This window comes from Salmo trutta, chromosome 16, assembly GCF_901001165.1.
Source record: "Salmo trutta chromosome 16, fSalTru1.1, whole genome shotgun sequence".
Classification (NCBI taxonomy): Eukaryota; Metazoa; Chordata; class Actinopteri; order Salmoniformes; family Salmonidae; genus Salmo; species Salmo trutta.
The window spans coordinates 41,535,711-41,554,192 of record NC_042972.1 but is presented as its reverse complement, the minus strand read 5'-3'; the positions used below and the strand labels follow the sequence as shown (position 1 = coordinate 41,554,192).

The 18,482-nt window shown below is 44.3% G+C and overlaps 1 protein-coding gene across 19 annotated transcripts in view; it reads left to right on the top strand.

The window, feature by feature from the left end:
• Nucleotides 1-18,482, top strand: part of LOC115150762 (calcium-dependent secretion activator 1) — a 183,066-nt gene that overhangs the window by 89,953 nt on the left and 74,631 nt on the right. For all 19 annotated transcript variants that reach the window (XM_029694404.1, XM_029694414.1, XM_029694401.1 and 16 more), the window contains exons 7-10: nt 9,655-9,766; nt 9,980-10,119; nt 11,890-11,956; nt 15,991-16,099. In XM_029694404.1, coding sequence (XP_029550264.1) covers nt 9,655-9,766; nt 9,980-10,119; nt 11,890-11,956; nt 15,991-16,099 — 428 coding nt within the window. The remainder of the gene's footprint in view (nt 1-9,654; nt 9,767-9,979; nt 10,120-11,889; nt 11,957-15,990; nt 16,100-18,482) is intronic.

Below are 18,482 nucleotides of genomic sequence, written 5' to 3'. Positions count from 1 at the left end.
CTGGGAGGACTTCACCTTATAATAAAAGTGACAGCCATTGAAAATAGTGGTAGGCTGATTTTTTTATTTTTTGGGGGGATGGTTTGTCCTCGGGGTTTTGCCTGCCATATCAGTTAATTATATGCATATCCTAGCTTCTGGGCCTGAGTAACAGGCAGTTTACTTTAGGCATGCTTTTCATCCGGACGTGAAAATACTGCCCCCTACCCAAGAGAGGTTAACCAGGTGGGCTAGTTGAGAACAAGTTCTCATTTACGACTGTGACCTGGCCAAGATAAAGCAAAGCAGTGCGACACAAACAACAACACAGAGTTACACATGTGAATAAACAAACATTCAGTCAATAATACAATAGAACAAGTCTATATACAGTGTGTGCAAATGAGGTAGGATAAGGGAGGTAAGGCAATAAATAGGCCATAGTGGCAAAATAATTACTATATTGCAATTAAAAACTGAAGTGATAGATGTGCAGGAGATGAATGTGCAAGTTGAGATACTGGGGTACAAAGGAGCAAAATAAATAACAGTATGGGGATGAAGTAGTTGGATGGGCTATTTACAGATGGGCTATGTACAGGTGCAGTGATCTGTGAGCTGCTCTGACAGCTGGTGCTTAAAGTTAGTGAGGGAGATATGAGTCTCCGGCTTCAGTGATTTTTGCAATTCATTCCAGTCATTGGCAGCAGAGAACTGGAAGGAAAGGTGGCCAAAGGAGGAATTGGCTTTGGGGGTGACCAGTGAAAAAAACCTGCTGGAGCGTGTGCTACGGGTGGGTGCTGCTATGGTGACCAGTGAGCTGAGATAAGGCGGGGCTTTACCTAGCAAAGACTTATAGATGACCTGGAGCCAGTGGGTTTGGCGACGAATATGAAGCGAGGGCCAGCCAACGAAAGCATACAGGTCGCAGTGGTGGGTAGTGTATGGGACTTTGGTGACAAAACGGATGGCACTGTGATAGACTGCATCCAATTTGCTGAGTAGAGTGTTGGAGGCTATTTTGTAATTGACATCACCGAAGTCAAAGATCGGTAGGATAGTCAGTTTTACGAGGGTATGTTTGGCAGCATGAGTGAAGGACGCTTTGTTGCGAAATAGGGAGCCGATTCTAAATTTAATTTTGGATTGGAGATGCTTAATGTGAGTCTGGAAGGAGAGTTTACAGTCTAAACAGACACCTAGGTATTTATAGTTGTCAGAACCGTCCAGAGTAGTGATGCTGGAAGGGCGGGCAGGTGCGGGCAGCGATCGGTTGAAGAGCATGCATTTAGTTTTACTTGCATTTAAGAGCAGTTGGAGGCCACGGAAGGAGAGTTGTATGGCATTTAAGCTCGTCTGGAGGTTAGTTAACACAGTGTCCAAAGAAGGGCCAAAAGTATACAGAATTGTGTCGTCTGTGTAGAGGTGGATCAGAGAATCACCAGCAGCAAGAGCAACATCATTGATATATACAGAGAAGAGAGTCGGCCCGAGAATTGAACCCTGTGGCACCCCCATAGAGACTGCCAGAGGTTTGGACAACAGGTCCTCCGATTTGACACGCTGAACTCTGTCTGAGAAGTAGTTGTTGAACCAGGCGAGGCAGTCATTTGAGAAACCAAGGCTGTTGAATCTGCCGATAAAAATGTGGTGATTGACAGAGTCGAAAGCCTTGGCCAGGTTGGTGAATACAGCTGCACAGTATTGTCTCTTATCGATGGCGGTTATGATATCATTTAGGACCTTGAGCGTGGCTGAGGTGCACCCATGACCAGCTCTGAAACCAGATTGCATAGCGGAGAAGGTACGGTGGGATTCGAAATGTTCGGTGATCTGTTTGTTAACTTGGCTTTTGAAGACTTTAGAATGGCAGGGTAGGATAGATATAGGTCTGTAGCAGTTTGGGTCTAGAGTGTCTCCCCCTTTGAAGAGGGGGATGACCGCGACAGCTTTCCAATCTTTGGGGATCTTAGACGATACGAAAGAGTACAGGCTAGTGATAGGGGTTGCAAGAATTACGGCTGATAATTTTAGAAATAGAGGGTCCAGATTGTCTAGCCCAGCTGATTTGTAGGGGTCCAGATTTTGAAGCTCTTTCAGAACATCAGCTATCTGGATTTGGGTGAAGGAGAAATGGGGGAGGCTTGGACAAGTTGCTGTGGGGGGTGCAGGGCTGTTGACCGGGATAGCCAGGTGGAAAGCATGTCCAGCCGTAGAGAAATGCTTATTGAAATTGTCAATTATCGTGGATTTATCGGTGGTGACAGTGTTTCCTAGCCTCAGTGAAGTGGGCAGCTGGGAGGAGGTGCTCTTATTCTCCATGGACTTTACAGTGTCCCAGAACTTTTTGGAGTTTGTGCTACAGGATACAAAAAGCTAGCCTTTGCTTTCCTAACTGCCTGTGTATATTGGTTCCTAACTTCCCTGAAAAGTTGCATATCGCGCGGGCTATTCGATGCTAATGCAGTACGCCACAGGATGTTTTTGTGCTGGTCAAGGGCAGTCAGGTCTGGAGTGAACCAAGGGCTTATCTGTTCCTGGTTCTACATTTTTTGAACTGACATGCTTATTTAAGATGGTGAGGAAAGCACTTTTGAAGAATAACCAGGCATAACCAGAGAGATTTACATGGTTATCAAACATTACGCCAGGGTAAGCCTACACGAAACACATACCTTATTAAGTGTTTCTAAAATCACCTATAGGAAAAATTATTGGAACCCTTTCTCTGTTCGACCTCTAGGTTTTATGGGTATTACGACTCATACTGTGGTACTCTATTGCCTTCAGTTGCGCTTTAAAGGGCAACGGCTACGCTGAAGCGTTCCTCAACCCACAACTAAACTCCTCCCAGTTTTTGAAAAGGTAATTCAAAACCGCATTCTTTCCGTTTAATTGAACATTACACGCTGTTTTATTTGTACTGAACGTGTTAGTTAGTTAGTTACTGCCGAATTGGGAATCATCAGGGGCAGGTTTTTCTAAACGTTTTTGAGGGGGGGGATCAGAATGATTCTCTAATTCTACAGTTTTTGTTATCCAGGATCAGATTGATCTGGCTGTTTTTTGACGTTTTTTCCAAAAATAATCAGATAAGATCATTCTGATCCAGATACCTCAATATCAAGATCACAGAATCCAGATTTTCAGTGGTTTGGATAAGTATCTATATTGCCATCTACTGTACTTGGTGAGTTATGTTAGCATTTTGTTTAGCCAAAATGACAGCCAAAATGTTCACATTTGTATCTGGATCAGAATGATTTGGATTCTGTAATCCTCTTTGTTGCTAACCAGGATCAAATCAATCTGGCTGTTTTTGAGATGGTTTTTGAGAAAATAATCAGATAGGATCATTTTGATCCAGATACCACAATATCAAGATCACAGAATCTGGATTTTTTGCTTTGAACAGGCCTACATCTTGCCATCTACTAGACAGATTGTTGTACTACTTGGACAGATGGACAGATACTTCTACATGCTCATTGGCAAACAGAAATAAAGTAAACTACTTGAATAATGGTAACTTGATAAAAAATAATATAGCTTGCATATCACTTAGAATTGTAATGAACACGATGGGAGACAGAGAGCTGGTTTCAAGCGCAGGGCACAGCAGGTGTTTATTATTAAAGGACCACAGGAGGAGGCAGGTAGCTGGGTCCAGGGGCAGGCAGAAGGTCATACACAGGGGGTCCAAAAAGGCAATAGTACAGGCAGGGCCAAAGGCTAGTAACGTCATTCGGGAGATCAGGCAATAGGTTGATAACAGGAAATCCGATAGGCTAAAGTACAGGCAGGGAATAGGCAAAAAGCATCGTTAGTGAGGCAGGCAAAAACTATCATACACGGGAGGATTAAATTACAGGAAAAATAGAGCTCCGAATAGAAGTGTGTCACAAAACAAACAATACCTCACAATGACGGGGTGCAACGAACTAAACTAAATAGTGTGTGATATTGGCATACAGGTGTCTGAACGTGATCAGAATTCAGGAGTTTGGGATCTGGAGAGTGAGCTGCGTTCAGGGGATCTATGTGTTTGAGAGTGTGAGCTGGAAAGTGGGCTGGAAAGTGAGCTGCGTTCAGGGGATCTATGTGTTTGAGAGTGTGAGTTGGAAAGTGGGCTGGAAAGTGAGCTGCGTTCAGGGGATCTACGTGTTTGAGAGTGTGAGTTGGAAGCAGATGTTACAAGAATTAAGTAGATGCATTTGTTTGACACTTCTCAATATAACAACTTACCACGTACCTACCGCAGTCAATTTAACATATTTAACCTTTGATTTTCAGATCTAACAACGTTTTTTTTTACTTTCTCACCTTAGTTACATTGAAGTGTTGTGGTTGTAATGCATTTCACCTTTCTAAATCCACCCTGAATCCACCGTTCCAGTGTGATCAAGAACAAGCTCAATACAATCCTGATTAAAGGTCAGATTGGATTACTAAATCCTTATCCCTATTCGGAGGATCAGAATCTGTTTTCAGTTTTGAAAAACCCAGTGCTATCATTTAATCCTATCTGATTGCCGAAATCCAATAAGACAACTTTTGAAAAACTGGGCCCAGGGCATATACTGTATACAGGAAATATGTAGAAGAAGTACAAAATGGACAGATATCATTGAGAAGAGACCTTTGTTTCCCTATTCGCCGGTATCTATTTAACCAGTTGCTTGCACCTGACCTGTTGCGCCTCCTACGAACAACAGCTGTCTTCTCCTAATGAATTTGTACAGCACTGTTGAAGGCATTTGTTAATCACTTTTTATCACTTTGCACTAACATCTTTTCTTATTCTTTCGAGCATGGATGAAATGATGTTGGCCTCCTTGGTTTTTCCTTTTCATGGTTTGAGTGAAAGTACCTACATATTTCTGCAAGTTCTTAGACTGCCATCTACAGGTGGTATGTAAAAACAGAATTACCAGGATTTGGACACCTACTTTGCTTAAAACACATATTTACAGACTTTTAATTGTATGTAAATGTATGCTGTTAAATACTACACAATTAAAACCATCTGGAGAATATTCAGTTTGTTCTGTTAATGCAATATTACGCTCCTGTAATTCATTATATTAAATTATCTTTTTCCTCTCAATTGGTGTCAATATTGCAGAGTCGGCACTCTGCCAGTGCAATCTGCTCTGACAAGACAAACAGAGGAAAAACCCCAGGGAAATAGATTGCAGTCTTTTCTCCATGACTCATACATAGGCTAGTACCACCAGAGTGTTGTTGTTGTTGACTTGGAACGTGTGCATGTGTGACAGGCCGTTCTGTGGTGAGTCAACTGGTGAGCCCTTACACACTACTCCACACACTACTCTATAGTGGCAGAGCCCAATGTATTACACATGACTCACAGGGCTTATGATTCAGAGGCATTGTAACACTGTGTCACAAAGTGTTCCCTGCCAAGGCTCCAGTACAGTGGCTACTGGGCTGGAGGGATGTGGGTCATGTTGATGGAAAGCAGCAATTCAACAGATGCTGGACTTCAAGCCTGATAGGTTGTTGTTAATGGGTCATATGTGGAGCTGCTTGCAGGGCATTGGTGGGGTCTGTCATGGATACTGTGTTTCATTTAGAGCAGGTCATTTTATACCATGCAAAATGATTGAAATATGTACAGTTTAAGTGCGGAGAGAGGGCGATGGAGAGGGTGAAAGAGTGAGATGGACAGACTAGTCTTCATTCTGCCGTATCAGTGCTCCCCCACCGCAGGCAGAGAGAACTGTAGTGAACATGCTTAGTATTTTGAACGTGAAGCCAGTCCTGGCTATATTAACTCATGAGTGGCCACAAGCAGCCAAGACCTCTCTCTATTTCATGCTTATGTCGCACTGCCCACTGGCTCACATGCTTCTAGAATTTAACAAAGAGAATAGTGAGAATTGTGAGTCTTCCCATAGGACGAGCTTGAAAGTTGGATCTGATTTGGCTTGGTCTGTGTACTCCTCTGTGGCTGTTTCTGGCAGGCCTGTGTTTGGTATTCTTTATAAGCTGCATTTCACAGTGTGTGCATGGAGCTGTCAGAGCTACAGAGAACATCCCAACTAGATTACCTTCTAACAATCCGTCAGGAGACAGCCATCTTCTAACCATAGTCAAGTCTGTTACCACAGGTGTGTGTGTGTGTGTGTGTGTGTGTGTGTGTGTGTGTGTGTGTGTGTGTGTGTGTGTGTGTGTGTGTGTGTGTGTGTGTGTGTGTGTGTGTGTGTGTGTGTGTGTGTGTGTGTGTGTGTGTGTGTGTGGTAAAATGGAATGGATTATGATTATCTGGACACTAACTCTAAATGCTTGTGAACCATCCAGAGTCTTAGGCTGCCTATCCTTGGTCATATAAGTATATACAGTATATATATATGGGATCCAATTTTGTGCTCCACGTCTCTAGCATATATGCTCTCTACCAACAACAACCCTGTGGCACAATGCACTTGAGTCCTATTATCAACTGTTTTCACGGCATTCTATAGTAGCACCTCCTCTTAAACACCCTCAATCTCCTGCTTCAGTTGGGTGAGCCAGAGATGTCACTTACTGTATACAGTATAGCACTTACATACTTATATTATTGTATAGTAGTTTACAAATGAATACTTACTCTGTGGATCCATCACATCTGGGAAATGCTTCATGGATGGTAGCCGCTGTGTGTTGTGAGAGCAAAATTGCAAGATTATGTTATAATACTGTAATTGCAACAAATGGTTGTTTTATGCAACAGAATAAGGGTTGTTAGAACACTCATCTGTGTGTGTTCTACTGACGATGGGCCTCTGGGAGATTTAACACTGACAGAAGATTTACGATGTCTTTGGGTGATAAACCTAGAGACCGCATTCCATAGCATGAGTTAATGTTTCTGTTCTATAAGGTACCAGGTAGAGATGACTCCAGGACCAGACCCTGGTCTCTACACAATGAGAACAGTTTTTACAGCAGATACTGTTTGCTGTGAATTATAAGTACCTTTCATACAAATCTTAACCTTGTGACCCATTCCATAAATCTGTTGTTTGTCATGAAGACTGAAGGGGGTGTATCTTTGCTATAAAAGGCCATGGTATATTTTGTTGTTGGGCTCTCAACGAATCAACTAGGGGGGGTTCGTTGACAAGCTCCATTACTGCAGTAATTAAATAATAAAGTTTGATTGTTTTGAAGAAATGTAAGTCTCTCCTTTTGATTGCAATAATTCCACAACAGTGTACAATACTTAAGTGCAAAACTTAGAATATTTTTCACAGATAAGAGACCACATAGAAATGTGATGCAGCACATCAGTGAGAAGTGACACACACAGGGGAAACACCTAACAGCTCAGAGATAGTCCACAGTAGGTTGTGGTGCATCCTAAAAGCATGCTGATTGATATTGGAATGATGAAATTGCGGTTGTGGTGTCAAGATGTCATGGTTTCCCCTATGCTATCTCTCCATCACAGAGTGAGTGTATTCTGAATACACTGGGTTTGTCATACACGCACGCACGCACGCACACACACTCACACACACACACACACACACACACACACACACACACACACCAATATTACACTCACAAAAGTTCCAAAAGAATAAAGACATTGCAAATGTAATATTATGTATATATACAGTGTTGTAATGATGTGCAAATAGTTAAAGTACAAAAGGGAAAATAAATAAATGTAAATATAGGTTGTATTTACAATGGTGTTTGTTCTTAATTGGTTGCCATTTTCTTGTAGCAACAGGTCACACACCTTGCTGCTGTGATTGCACACTGTGGTATTTCACCCAATAGATATGGAAGTTTATCAAAATTGGATTTGTTTTCAAATTATTTTGGGTTCTGTGTAATCTAAGGGAAATATGTGTCTCTAAATGGTCATACATTTGGCAGGAGGTTAGGAAGTGCAGCTCAGCTTCCACCTCATTCTGGGGGCAGTGTGCACATAAGACCCTCACAAACTTCTACAGATGCACAATTGAGAGCATCCTGACGGGCTGTATCACCGCCTGGTACAGCAACTGCACCGTCCACAACTACAGGAATCTCCAGAGGGTGGTGCAGTCAGCCCAATGCATCAACGGGGGCATACTGCCTGCACTCCAGGATATCTACAGCACCCAGTGTCACAAGACGGCCAAGAAGATCAGCAAGGACCTCCGCCACCCAAGCCACGACCTGTTCACCCTACTAGAAGGGGAGCCAGTATAGGTGCATCAAAGCTGGGACCGAGAGACTGAAAAACATTTTTTATCTCCAGTCCATCAGACTGTTAAATAGTCACCTACAGCTGGCCTCCGCCCTGTACCCTGCCCTGAACTTTAGTCACTGTTTCTAGCCGGCTACCACCTGGTTTCTCGACCCTGCACCTTAGAGATGTACTGTCGATAGTAATTGAACACAGGTCACTTTAATAATGTTTACATACTGTTTTACCCACTTTATATGTATATACTGTATTCTAGTCAAGGCTCATCCTATATAACTACTGCTGGACACCTTTTCTATTCATATTTAGCCTATACACACCATCATAAGCATTTTGCTACACCCACAATAACAAATGCAAAATATGTGTACGCAACAAATAATATTTGTGACCGACCGCCTGGATTCGGTCTTATGGTGCAAAATTTGAAATAGTGTTTTTTTACATTGGATAAAAGCAGAGTCACAGAGCTACAAAATGCCATATCATACACTGCATTTGAGGAACAATGGGAAAGTAATTCTGCTTTGAAAGTTGATAAACGTGTTACCTCACTTTTGAGAAAATGGCCTTTGAATGTTCGCTAGCTAGCTAGCTAAACAATGGACCATAATCCCAACTCATGATGTTACAACCCTGCATGAATCAGCAGGTAGCTAACCAACCAGGTTCAATGTTAGCTAGCTAACATTAGACTATAACTAGCAATGCAAATGGCTCTGAGATAAGAGTAATAAGATCATACACGTAACGTTAACTAGTGAACCAGCCAGCTAACGTTAGCTAGCTAACAGTACACTTTAACTTGAAATGAAACCACTTTCTGTAGCTAGACTATCTTACCCTTATACATCATGGATGGATGCTTCTCCTGTCATGGATGCCATGGTTGCCCTTAGTTTGAAGATGTAATCCAGAGACAGGTGTTTTCTCCATCTCCTTAGCTATCACACATGAATTTCACTGATTTGAAAACTCAGTCCTCCAGAAAGTGGAGAGCAACACTTGTAGTTTTACTACGCAATACATAATTTTTTTAAAGCCGCGTTAGACAGGATTACCTACACATACTGACCAGCTCAAATAGACAGAAGCGTACTATATGGCAGACCAATCCAAACTCATCTTTCGGCATGTCCAGCCCACTCATTATCTCAGCCAATCATGGCTAACAGGAAGGTTGCTCACTTTTTCTGTGGCTAAACCAACTAGGTTCGTAATTTAGCAATTTTATTAGTATTTACAGATGGCATACAAGTTTGTTATTAAGGCACATGAAAGTTCACATGTTCGAGAACACATTTCATGGCAAAAAATGCATTTAGATGTTTTAAAAAGTTTACGTTCAAACGGCTCTCCTGTGAACTAGTGACCTTCGACATGCGCCTAGTTTCCTGAAATGGATCATATTTGATGTGAAACAATCTCATGTCACCCTTTAACCCGTCTTCTGTGTGTTTCAGCTGGGGGACCCAGGGGGACTTCACCACCACACACCCCCTGCCTGCTGTCAAGGTGAAGTTGTTCACTGAGAGCACAGGAGTTCTGGCCCTGGAGGACAAAGAGCTTGGCAGGGTAAGAGCCTACAGAACTGGAGCCAGACTTAGGCACAGTTAGCAACGAACTTGCTTTTCAGATTTCAAAATGTTTGCCATTGATGTGAATAGGGAGTATACATTGTTACGATCTAATACATACATTATACATATACATTGATACAACCTTACATGGCTGTGTGTGTTTTATGTTTGACTTGACTATAATAGATAGGTGTCTTTGTGCTTCCAGGTGGTACTCCATCCGACCCCTAACAGTCCGAAACAGTCCGAACTACACAAGATGTCCGTGTCCAAAGGCTGCCCTGACAGTGACCTGAAGATCAAACTGGCCATCCGCATGGACAAGCCACAAAACATGAAGCACTGTGGGTAAGCTACGCTGTGCTGAAACTCTAGATCAAAACATATCTTTCTCATATCTTTCGCAGTGATATGCTGCCATCTAGTGGGCCGACCATTAGTGCATAACACACACTTCCAGACAGCCGATCGACTGTGACCAAAGCAGGCAACCTTTATCTTTAACCTTAAACATTAAATCTATTATCTTCAACATACATTGAACATTACTATGTAATTGGCACTGTGACATTTTTAAATTTTCTCAAATATTGTTGTACTGCATTTATCAAGCTTCCATAATGTTTGCTAAAGAACAAAAGGAAGTCTTCTCCTTCAGTATTTCACCGCTCTGTTGGTGCCATTGCCTGGGATCAGTCATTAACAAAGTGCACATAGCCTCACACTAATATGTAAGACATGACCATGTTAAAGAGCACATTGAATAAGAGTAAGAATTCTGACTGTCATGAATGGATATCAAGTTAAAGGTATTGATATTCTCCTCACCCCAGATCAAATAGCAAATAATGATCGTGATTAAGCCAGTGGGGCGACAGGTAGCCTGCTGGTTAGAGTGTGGGGCCAGTAACTGAAAGGTTGCTGGATCAAATCCCCGAGCTGACAAGGAACAAATCTGTTGTTCTGCTCCTGAACAAGGCAGTTAACCCACTATTCCCCAGTAGGCTGTCATTGTAAATAAGAATTTGTTCTTAACTGACTTGCCTAGTTAAATTTATTTACATTTTTAATAATGGCTATTGATGTAAGTGATGTGACAGCACCAATTCAGAGACATAAGGAAACGTTCACATCACACTTCTTCCTTCTTCCCTCCTCCGGTCTCCTCCACTGTGTGTGTGTGTCCTGCTCTATGGGGGAAGCCCAGTGTCTGGGCTTTAAGGAGTGCTGCCTGTCCCCCTCGTTCACTCTCCTCCTTATGCTTCCTGTACCTGCCTCTGCCTGTACCAGCCTCAGCCCCCTTTCCCGCTGCTCCTTGGGCACTAGTTTATTCAGAGAGAGAAGTCCCTAAACTAACCAGGGGGATACAGAGGCAGGCAAGCCAGGGTACCCCTAGCCCGGCCAGGGGGAGGAGCGGAAAGAGGCTGTCAGAGCTGTTGTCCTCACCCTCAGATGTTCATTTCTTCTTCATGCTCTGATCTCTTCACAACACAACAAGATACACAGCAACACAACTCAAGACTGATAGAAGTAAAAAATAAAACAAATAAAATGTATGCACTCACTACTTACTGTAAGTCACTCTGGATAAGAATGTCTGCTAAATGACTACAATGTAAATCTAATGATAGCACTCAACAAACCAGAGTACAGTCATCATACCCACATGTAGGGACGTCCACTGGCTCATACTGGAGCTGGAGTTCTGGATGTCACTTCCATCCCCGAACCATGTTCTGCTCTGAATTAAGTTAATATCAGAAAACAGTTAATTTCCCACTTTAACCTTTCACAAACAGAAAATGGGTCGTTCTAGCTCTAAACCCTTTTCACAGTAAAAGGTAGCAGTAACAACTTTTTACCATTAGAGGTCAGCAGAGACCTTGTACTGTAACACATGCATCTCTGCTATTGTTCGCCAATTGCCATTCACGCAAGGTGTTGTATATATTACTCATTATAACATAAAAGGAAAAATGTATATGTTTTTTCAGCATGCCACCTCTTCATGAAATAATGATGCAACGCAAGGTTTAATATTGTAAAGCAGCCTCTGTAGAAAGGCCATCCACCATAGTCCACACAACTTGTTACTAAACCATTGCTTTGTTTACTTAGGTACCTATGGGCTATTGGTAAAAATGTGTGGAAGAGATGGAAGAAGAGATTCTTTGTCTTGGTGCAGGTAAGAACAGAAGACCACTAAAGAACCATGGTCAGCACTGATCCAATAAGGAAGATGTTATGTTTTTGATCTGTCAAGCTTTGGTATATGTCTTCCTCTAGTTGACTGGGGTGCTGAAGGTCTAAGCCAGTTCTTGTCAGGAGCTTTTGTAGCTGTAGCAGTCATTTTCTGTCTGGCCTCATTTGGAGAAGCACTCTTTCTCCTCTGTGTTTGGGAGGATATGTCTCAGAGCGAGGAGTTGACAGGCGATTGACAAACCAGAGTGTACGCTGGCTGGCCTAGCACTCGCAGCTACAAGAGCCCACGGAATGCTCGTCTCGCTTGCTCCCAGCTGTACATACAGCCTGTGTGTGTGTGCGTGTGCGTGCGCATGCGCGTGCGTGTGTGTGTGTCATGTGCAAGTCTGTTTCTTAGAGAGACCGATAGCTTTTATGTTTGTGTATAATTTCATTTGTAAATCTTTTACTTTTTCTTGTCTCTTCTGTTTTGCTTATGTTAAGTCGCGTGTAAGTATTCAAGACATTCAATACTCTATTGGTGTTATGATGGACTCAAATGTATTGTTCTTCAGAATTGGCAAAATTATTATATTTTCAAAGTGAAGGGCACATACGTTTCGTTCGCTTTATCATCAATATAGTATGTCCCCTTTGTTTCTTGGTGTTGCCTGAAAATACAAAATTCAGCAGTGAAGTAGTACAAAACTGTACGTATTGATTCATAGCCTATGAAAAGATAACAGTGTGCAACTTCAGCTGGTTGAGGAGATATGTTCAATAGAAATGTTTGAATTTATTTCTGAGTTTGTTGTGAGTTAGCTGTGTTAACTACTGTGGATGTGATTCACCAACAGCACTCTGTGATGTTCAACCCTCCTTCTCTGAAATAACAAAACGCAATTTCACATCCGCTGTATGCCGAATGTGGCACACGCACGCACGCACACACACACGCACACACACACGCACGCACACACACACACACACACTTTCTGAATGTAATTTGACTGACATTTGCCATGATACTCATAAATAGCACTGCTTTCACTGGGGGGTATTTATTTCAGTGTCAGAAGATTCGTTTCCTGTTGAATTATTCATGAGTTGTTAATTACATGGAGTGAGTAGATCATTTACAGTGCTAGGTGATGGACGCTGGCACCACCCATGGCAGCGACACACCAACAACACGTCAGGTACACGTAAACAGAATTCTACATGTGTAAAGCTGTCATTACACACCCTGTAAACACGTTACGTGTGCCAGAGATAACAAGGACGAGTCAGGGGTTGAACATCCCATGAGATGGCTATCGTGACGGCTCAGGCCATGTAACCCTCTCACTGTTCCTGTGTGATAAAGTCCCCTTTCTCCGTTCATACCCAGTGAAAGTGGAAAGCGTCAGTATCAAAGGCATCAACCTCAGCTGAATCGAGTCCCATCACGAGAGGCAAAAATGCCACTCTAAACCTGTGAAACTGTGTTTTGTCTTAATTGAGTCGAGGGATCACAATTAAGCGGCTTGCTCCCCAAACCAAGCTCTCGCCAGCCCCCTCCTACACCCACCCCGCTCAGATAGAGTTCATCCTGCCTGTAATGGTATCTGGCTAGTTGAATGCCCTGACAGGTCACTGCTCAACAGAACAGATTGGAGCCATAAACCACATGTTTATGATGCAAAGTGAAGTGTAATTATTCAGCAGTCTGGAGGCTGTCCTCGAACACAGCCAGAAGCAGCCACTCTCTCACTCTGCACCCTACCACTCTATCCTTCTTTCTCTCTCCCCCTTCTCTCACTCACTCCTTTCTATTTTCTTCTCTGTTCACTCACCCTCTTTGTTCTCTCTCTCTGCTGATATGTGCTGGCTTTGGAGTGGAGTCTTAAGCATTTCCATATGACAACTGGGGAGGGGGGGGGGCTATGATGTTCAAGAGTTTCCTCAGTGACATACTGGCAAATAACCACGTTGATCTCTGGCCTGTTCTTCAGCCCCACCCCACCCCATCACACAATCCAATTTATAGACTCAACCAGTGGTGGAAAAAGTACCCAAGTGTCATACTTGAGTAAAAGTAAAGATACCTTAATAGAAAATGAATCAAGTAAAAGTGAAAGTCACCCAGTAAAATCCTACTTGAGTAAAAGTCTACAAGTATTTGGTTATAAATATACATCATTATGAAAAGTAAATGTAATTGCTAAAATATACGTAAGTAGCAAAAGCAAAAGTGAAAGTATAAATAATTTCAAATTCCTTATTAAGTAAACCATGTTTTGTTTTTTTTACGGATAGCCAGGGACACGCTCCAACACTCAGACAATTTACAAACGAAGCATGTGTTTAGTGAGTCAGATCAGAGGCAGTAGGGACAACCAGGGATGTTATCTTGATAAGTGTGTGAATTAGACCATATTCCTGTCCTGCTAAGCATTCAAAATGTACTTTTGGGTGTCAGGGAAAATATATGGAGTAAAAAGTACATAATTTTCTTTAGGAATGTACTGAAGTAAAAGTAAAAGTTGTCAAAAATATAAATAGTAAAATAATGGACAGATACCCCAAAAGACTACTCAAGTAGTACTTGAATGTATTTTTACTTAAGTAGTTTACACCACTGCTCTCAACAATAACAACGTTATTTAAAAGAGCAAAGCATGTAGGGTAATCAGGGAGCAAAGTCATTTAGAATCCTTTAACCATCAGTTTGACAGCAGGTCAGCCAGCCTTAAGGCCCATAGAGTCCTGCTCTGTCTCTGTCTGTGTGTTTGTCTCGCCTGGCCATGACAGGTCCAAACTTTAGCAGGCAGAAGGATGTGAGGCTGAAGTGGGTTGAGAGAGAGGCAGGCGAGGGAGTGGGAAGGAGAGGGGGAGTTCTGATGTGCCCCAGGGACGTCCCGAAGGCAAGGGGGCACCGTGGAGCTGGGTAGTGGCACCGGCGGCCCAGCAAGTTCCACCCGGGGCCTCATCAGAGCCCTGACAGTGAATCTCTGTTGTCACACAGAGGCAGGCTGCAGCCAGTGAGAGCTGCCACTTGCAGCAGAGGTGACAATAGCGTGGTATTGGCTGAGATCCTTGGGTTGCCTTGGCATGACTGGCACCTAGCAGTCGGGCTCCTATCTCTTGTGACAGGGTGTCACTACCGCACTCGTCTGTCCTCACTGAGTGACAGAGTCAGGGCCACAACCCCGCCCTGGCAACGGCTCCGGCAACAGCACCCTGGCTGCCCACACTCGCTCTCTGATTCTCTCCCAACTCTCTCTCTGTCTCTCTCTCTCTCTCTCTCTCTCTCTGTGTGTGTCTGTCCTTGTCAGTAGCATAATAAGCCTGCTTATCACTGTATCAGTGCTGGATAGATACACACTCACACTCAAGCACACACATACTCTCTCTCATCAACATAATTTATTTTAACCAGCCCCCCCCCTCCCCTGGTTCGGCCACTTCATTCATCTAATTATAATGTGATTATCCCTGTATACTCACACACACTCACACACACATTACTGACTAGAGGTTCAAGAGTGGGCAACACAGCTGTCATTTTCATTCTCTCACTATTGCATTCACACACACACACACACACAGACACACACACAGACACACACACACACACAGATTGTTTTCCCATATGCCTTTCTTTACCAGCATCTGGTCACCATCTATGCCTGGTGATTGGCTCATTAACACTTGTGTGACCATCTCTCCCGGTTGGTTATCACAAACAAGGTGTCCAAGGCCTGGGTTAGGTAACATGACGTTATATTTGAGATCAAGGTTACAGTGGTAAGTAGAACTGATAAGATGTAATGCTTTCTTTCAGTCTGTTATTTACCTGGTATACTAAAATGGTAGTTACATAGTAATTACTAGGCAGTTTACCAATGTTATGTCGTTTTCATCTGTAAGTCCCAGTACCCGTATTAGTATGCGTTACCTTGAGAAATACCAGGTAAATAGCAGCTAGAATAGCACGATGAGATAAAGTGTACCGTAAATCATTTGTAGCCCTCTGTTCCTTCCTCTGTGATGCAGGTGAGCCAGTACACCTTTGCCATGTGCAGCTACAGAGAGAAGAAGGCAGAGCCTGTGGAGCTGCTCCAACTGGACGGCTACACTGTAGACTACACCGACCCTCAGCCAGGTACAGTAATACACCACACACACACCGACCCTCAGCCAGGTACAGTAATACACCACACACACACACCGACCCTCAGCCAGGTACAGTAATACACCACACAGACACCGACCCTCATCCAGGTACAGTAATACACCACACACACACACCGACCCTCAGCCAGGTACAGTAATACACCACACACACACCGACCCTCAGCCAGGTACAGAAATACACCACACACACACACCGACCATCAGCCAAATACAGTAATACACCACACACACACCAACCCTCAGCCAGTTACAGTAATACACCACACACACACCGACCCTCAGCCAGACACAGTAACACACCAAACACACACCGACCCTCAGCCAGGTACAGTAATACACCACACACACACACCAACCCTCAGCCAGGTACAGTAATACACCACACACACCTACCGACCCTCAGCAGGTACACTAAAACACCACACACACACCGACCCTCAGCCAGGTACAGTAACACACCACACACACACACCGACCCTCAGCCAGGTACAGTAACACACCAAACACACACCGACCCTCAGCCAGGTACAGTAATACACCACAAAAACACACACCGACCTTCAGCCAGGTACAGTAACAAACCACACACACACACATATCCGACCCTCTGCCAGGTAGAGTAACACACCACGCACACATCCACCGACCTTCAGCCAGGTACAGTAACACATCACACACACACACGTACACACCCTCAGCCAGGTACAGTAATACACCACACACACACACCGACCCTCAGCCAGGTACAGTAACACACCACACACACACACCGACCCTCAGCCAGGTACAGTAACACACCAAACACACACCGACCCTCAGCCAGGTACAGTAATACACCACAAAAACACACACCGACCTTCAGCCAGGTACAGTAACAAACCACACACACACACATATCCGACTCTCTGCCAGGTAGAGTAACACACCACGCACACATCCACCGACCTTCAGCCAGGTACAGTAACACATCACACACACACACGTACACACCCTCAGCCAGGTACAGTAACACAGTCCACACACACACCGACCCTCAGCTAGGTATAGTAACACACCACACACACACACCGACCTTCAGCCAGGTACAGTAACACACCACACACACACACCGACCTTCGGCCATGTACACTAACACACCAGACACACACACCGACCCTCAGCCAGGTACAGTAACACACCAAACACACCGACCCTCAGCCAGGTACAACACACACCGACCCTCGGCCAGGTACAGTAATACACCACACACACACACCGACCTTCAGCCAGGTACAGTAACACACCACACACACCGACCCTCAGCCAGGTACAACACACACTGACCCTCGGCCAGGTACAGTAACACGTCACACACACACACCGACCCTCAGCCAGGTACAGTAATACACCACACACACTGACCCTCGGCCAGTTACAGTAACACACCACACACGCACACCAACCCTCAGCCAGGTACAGTAATACACCACACACACACCCACCTTCAGCCAGGTACAGTAACACACCACACACACACAAACCGACCCTCGGCCAGGTACAGTAACACACCAAACACACACACACACCGACCTTCTGCCAGGTACAATAACACGTCACACACACACCGACCTTCTGCCAGGTACAGTAACACACCACACACACACACACACCGACCCTCGGCCAGGTACAGTATTTCACCACACACACACCGACCATCAGCCAGGTACAGTAACGCAACACACACACACACCGACCCTCAGCCAGGTACACTAACACACCACACACACACACACACACCGACCCTCAGCCAGGTAGACTAACACACCACACACACACACACACCGACCCTCAGCCAGATACAGTAACACACCACACACACACACACACCGACCCTCAGCCAGGTACAGTAATACACCACACACACCGACCCTCAGCCAGGTACAGTAACTCACCACACACACACACACACACACACCCTCAGCCAGGTACAGTAACACGTCACACACACACGCCGACCCTCGGCCAGGTACAGTATTACACCACACACACACCGACCATCAGCCAGGTACAGTAACGCACCACACACACACACCGACCCTCAGCCAGGTACATTAACACACCACACACACACACACACACACCGACCCTCAGCCAGGTAGACTAACACACCACACACACACACACACACACCGACCCTCAGCCAGGTACAGTAATACACCACACACACACCGACCCTCAGCCAGGTACAGTAATACACCACACAGACACCGACCCTCATCCAGGTACAGTAATACACCACACACACACACCGACCCTCAGCCAGGTACAGTAATACACCACCCACACACCGACCCTCAGCCAGGTACAGAAAT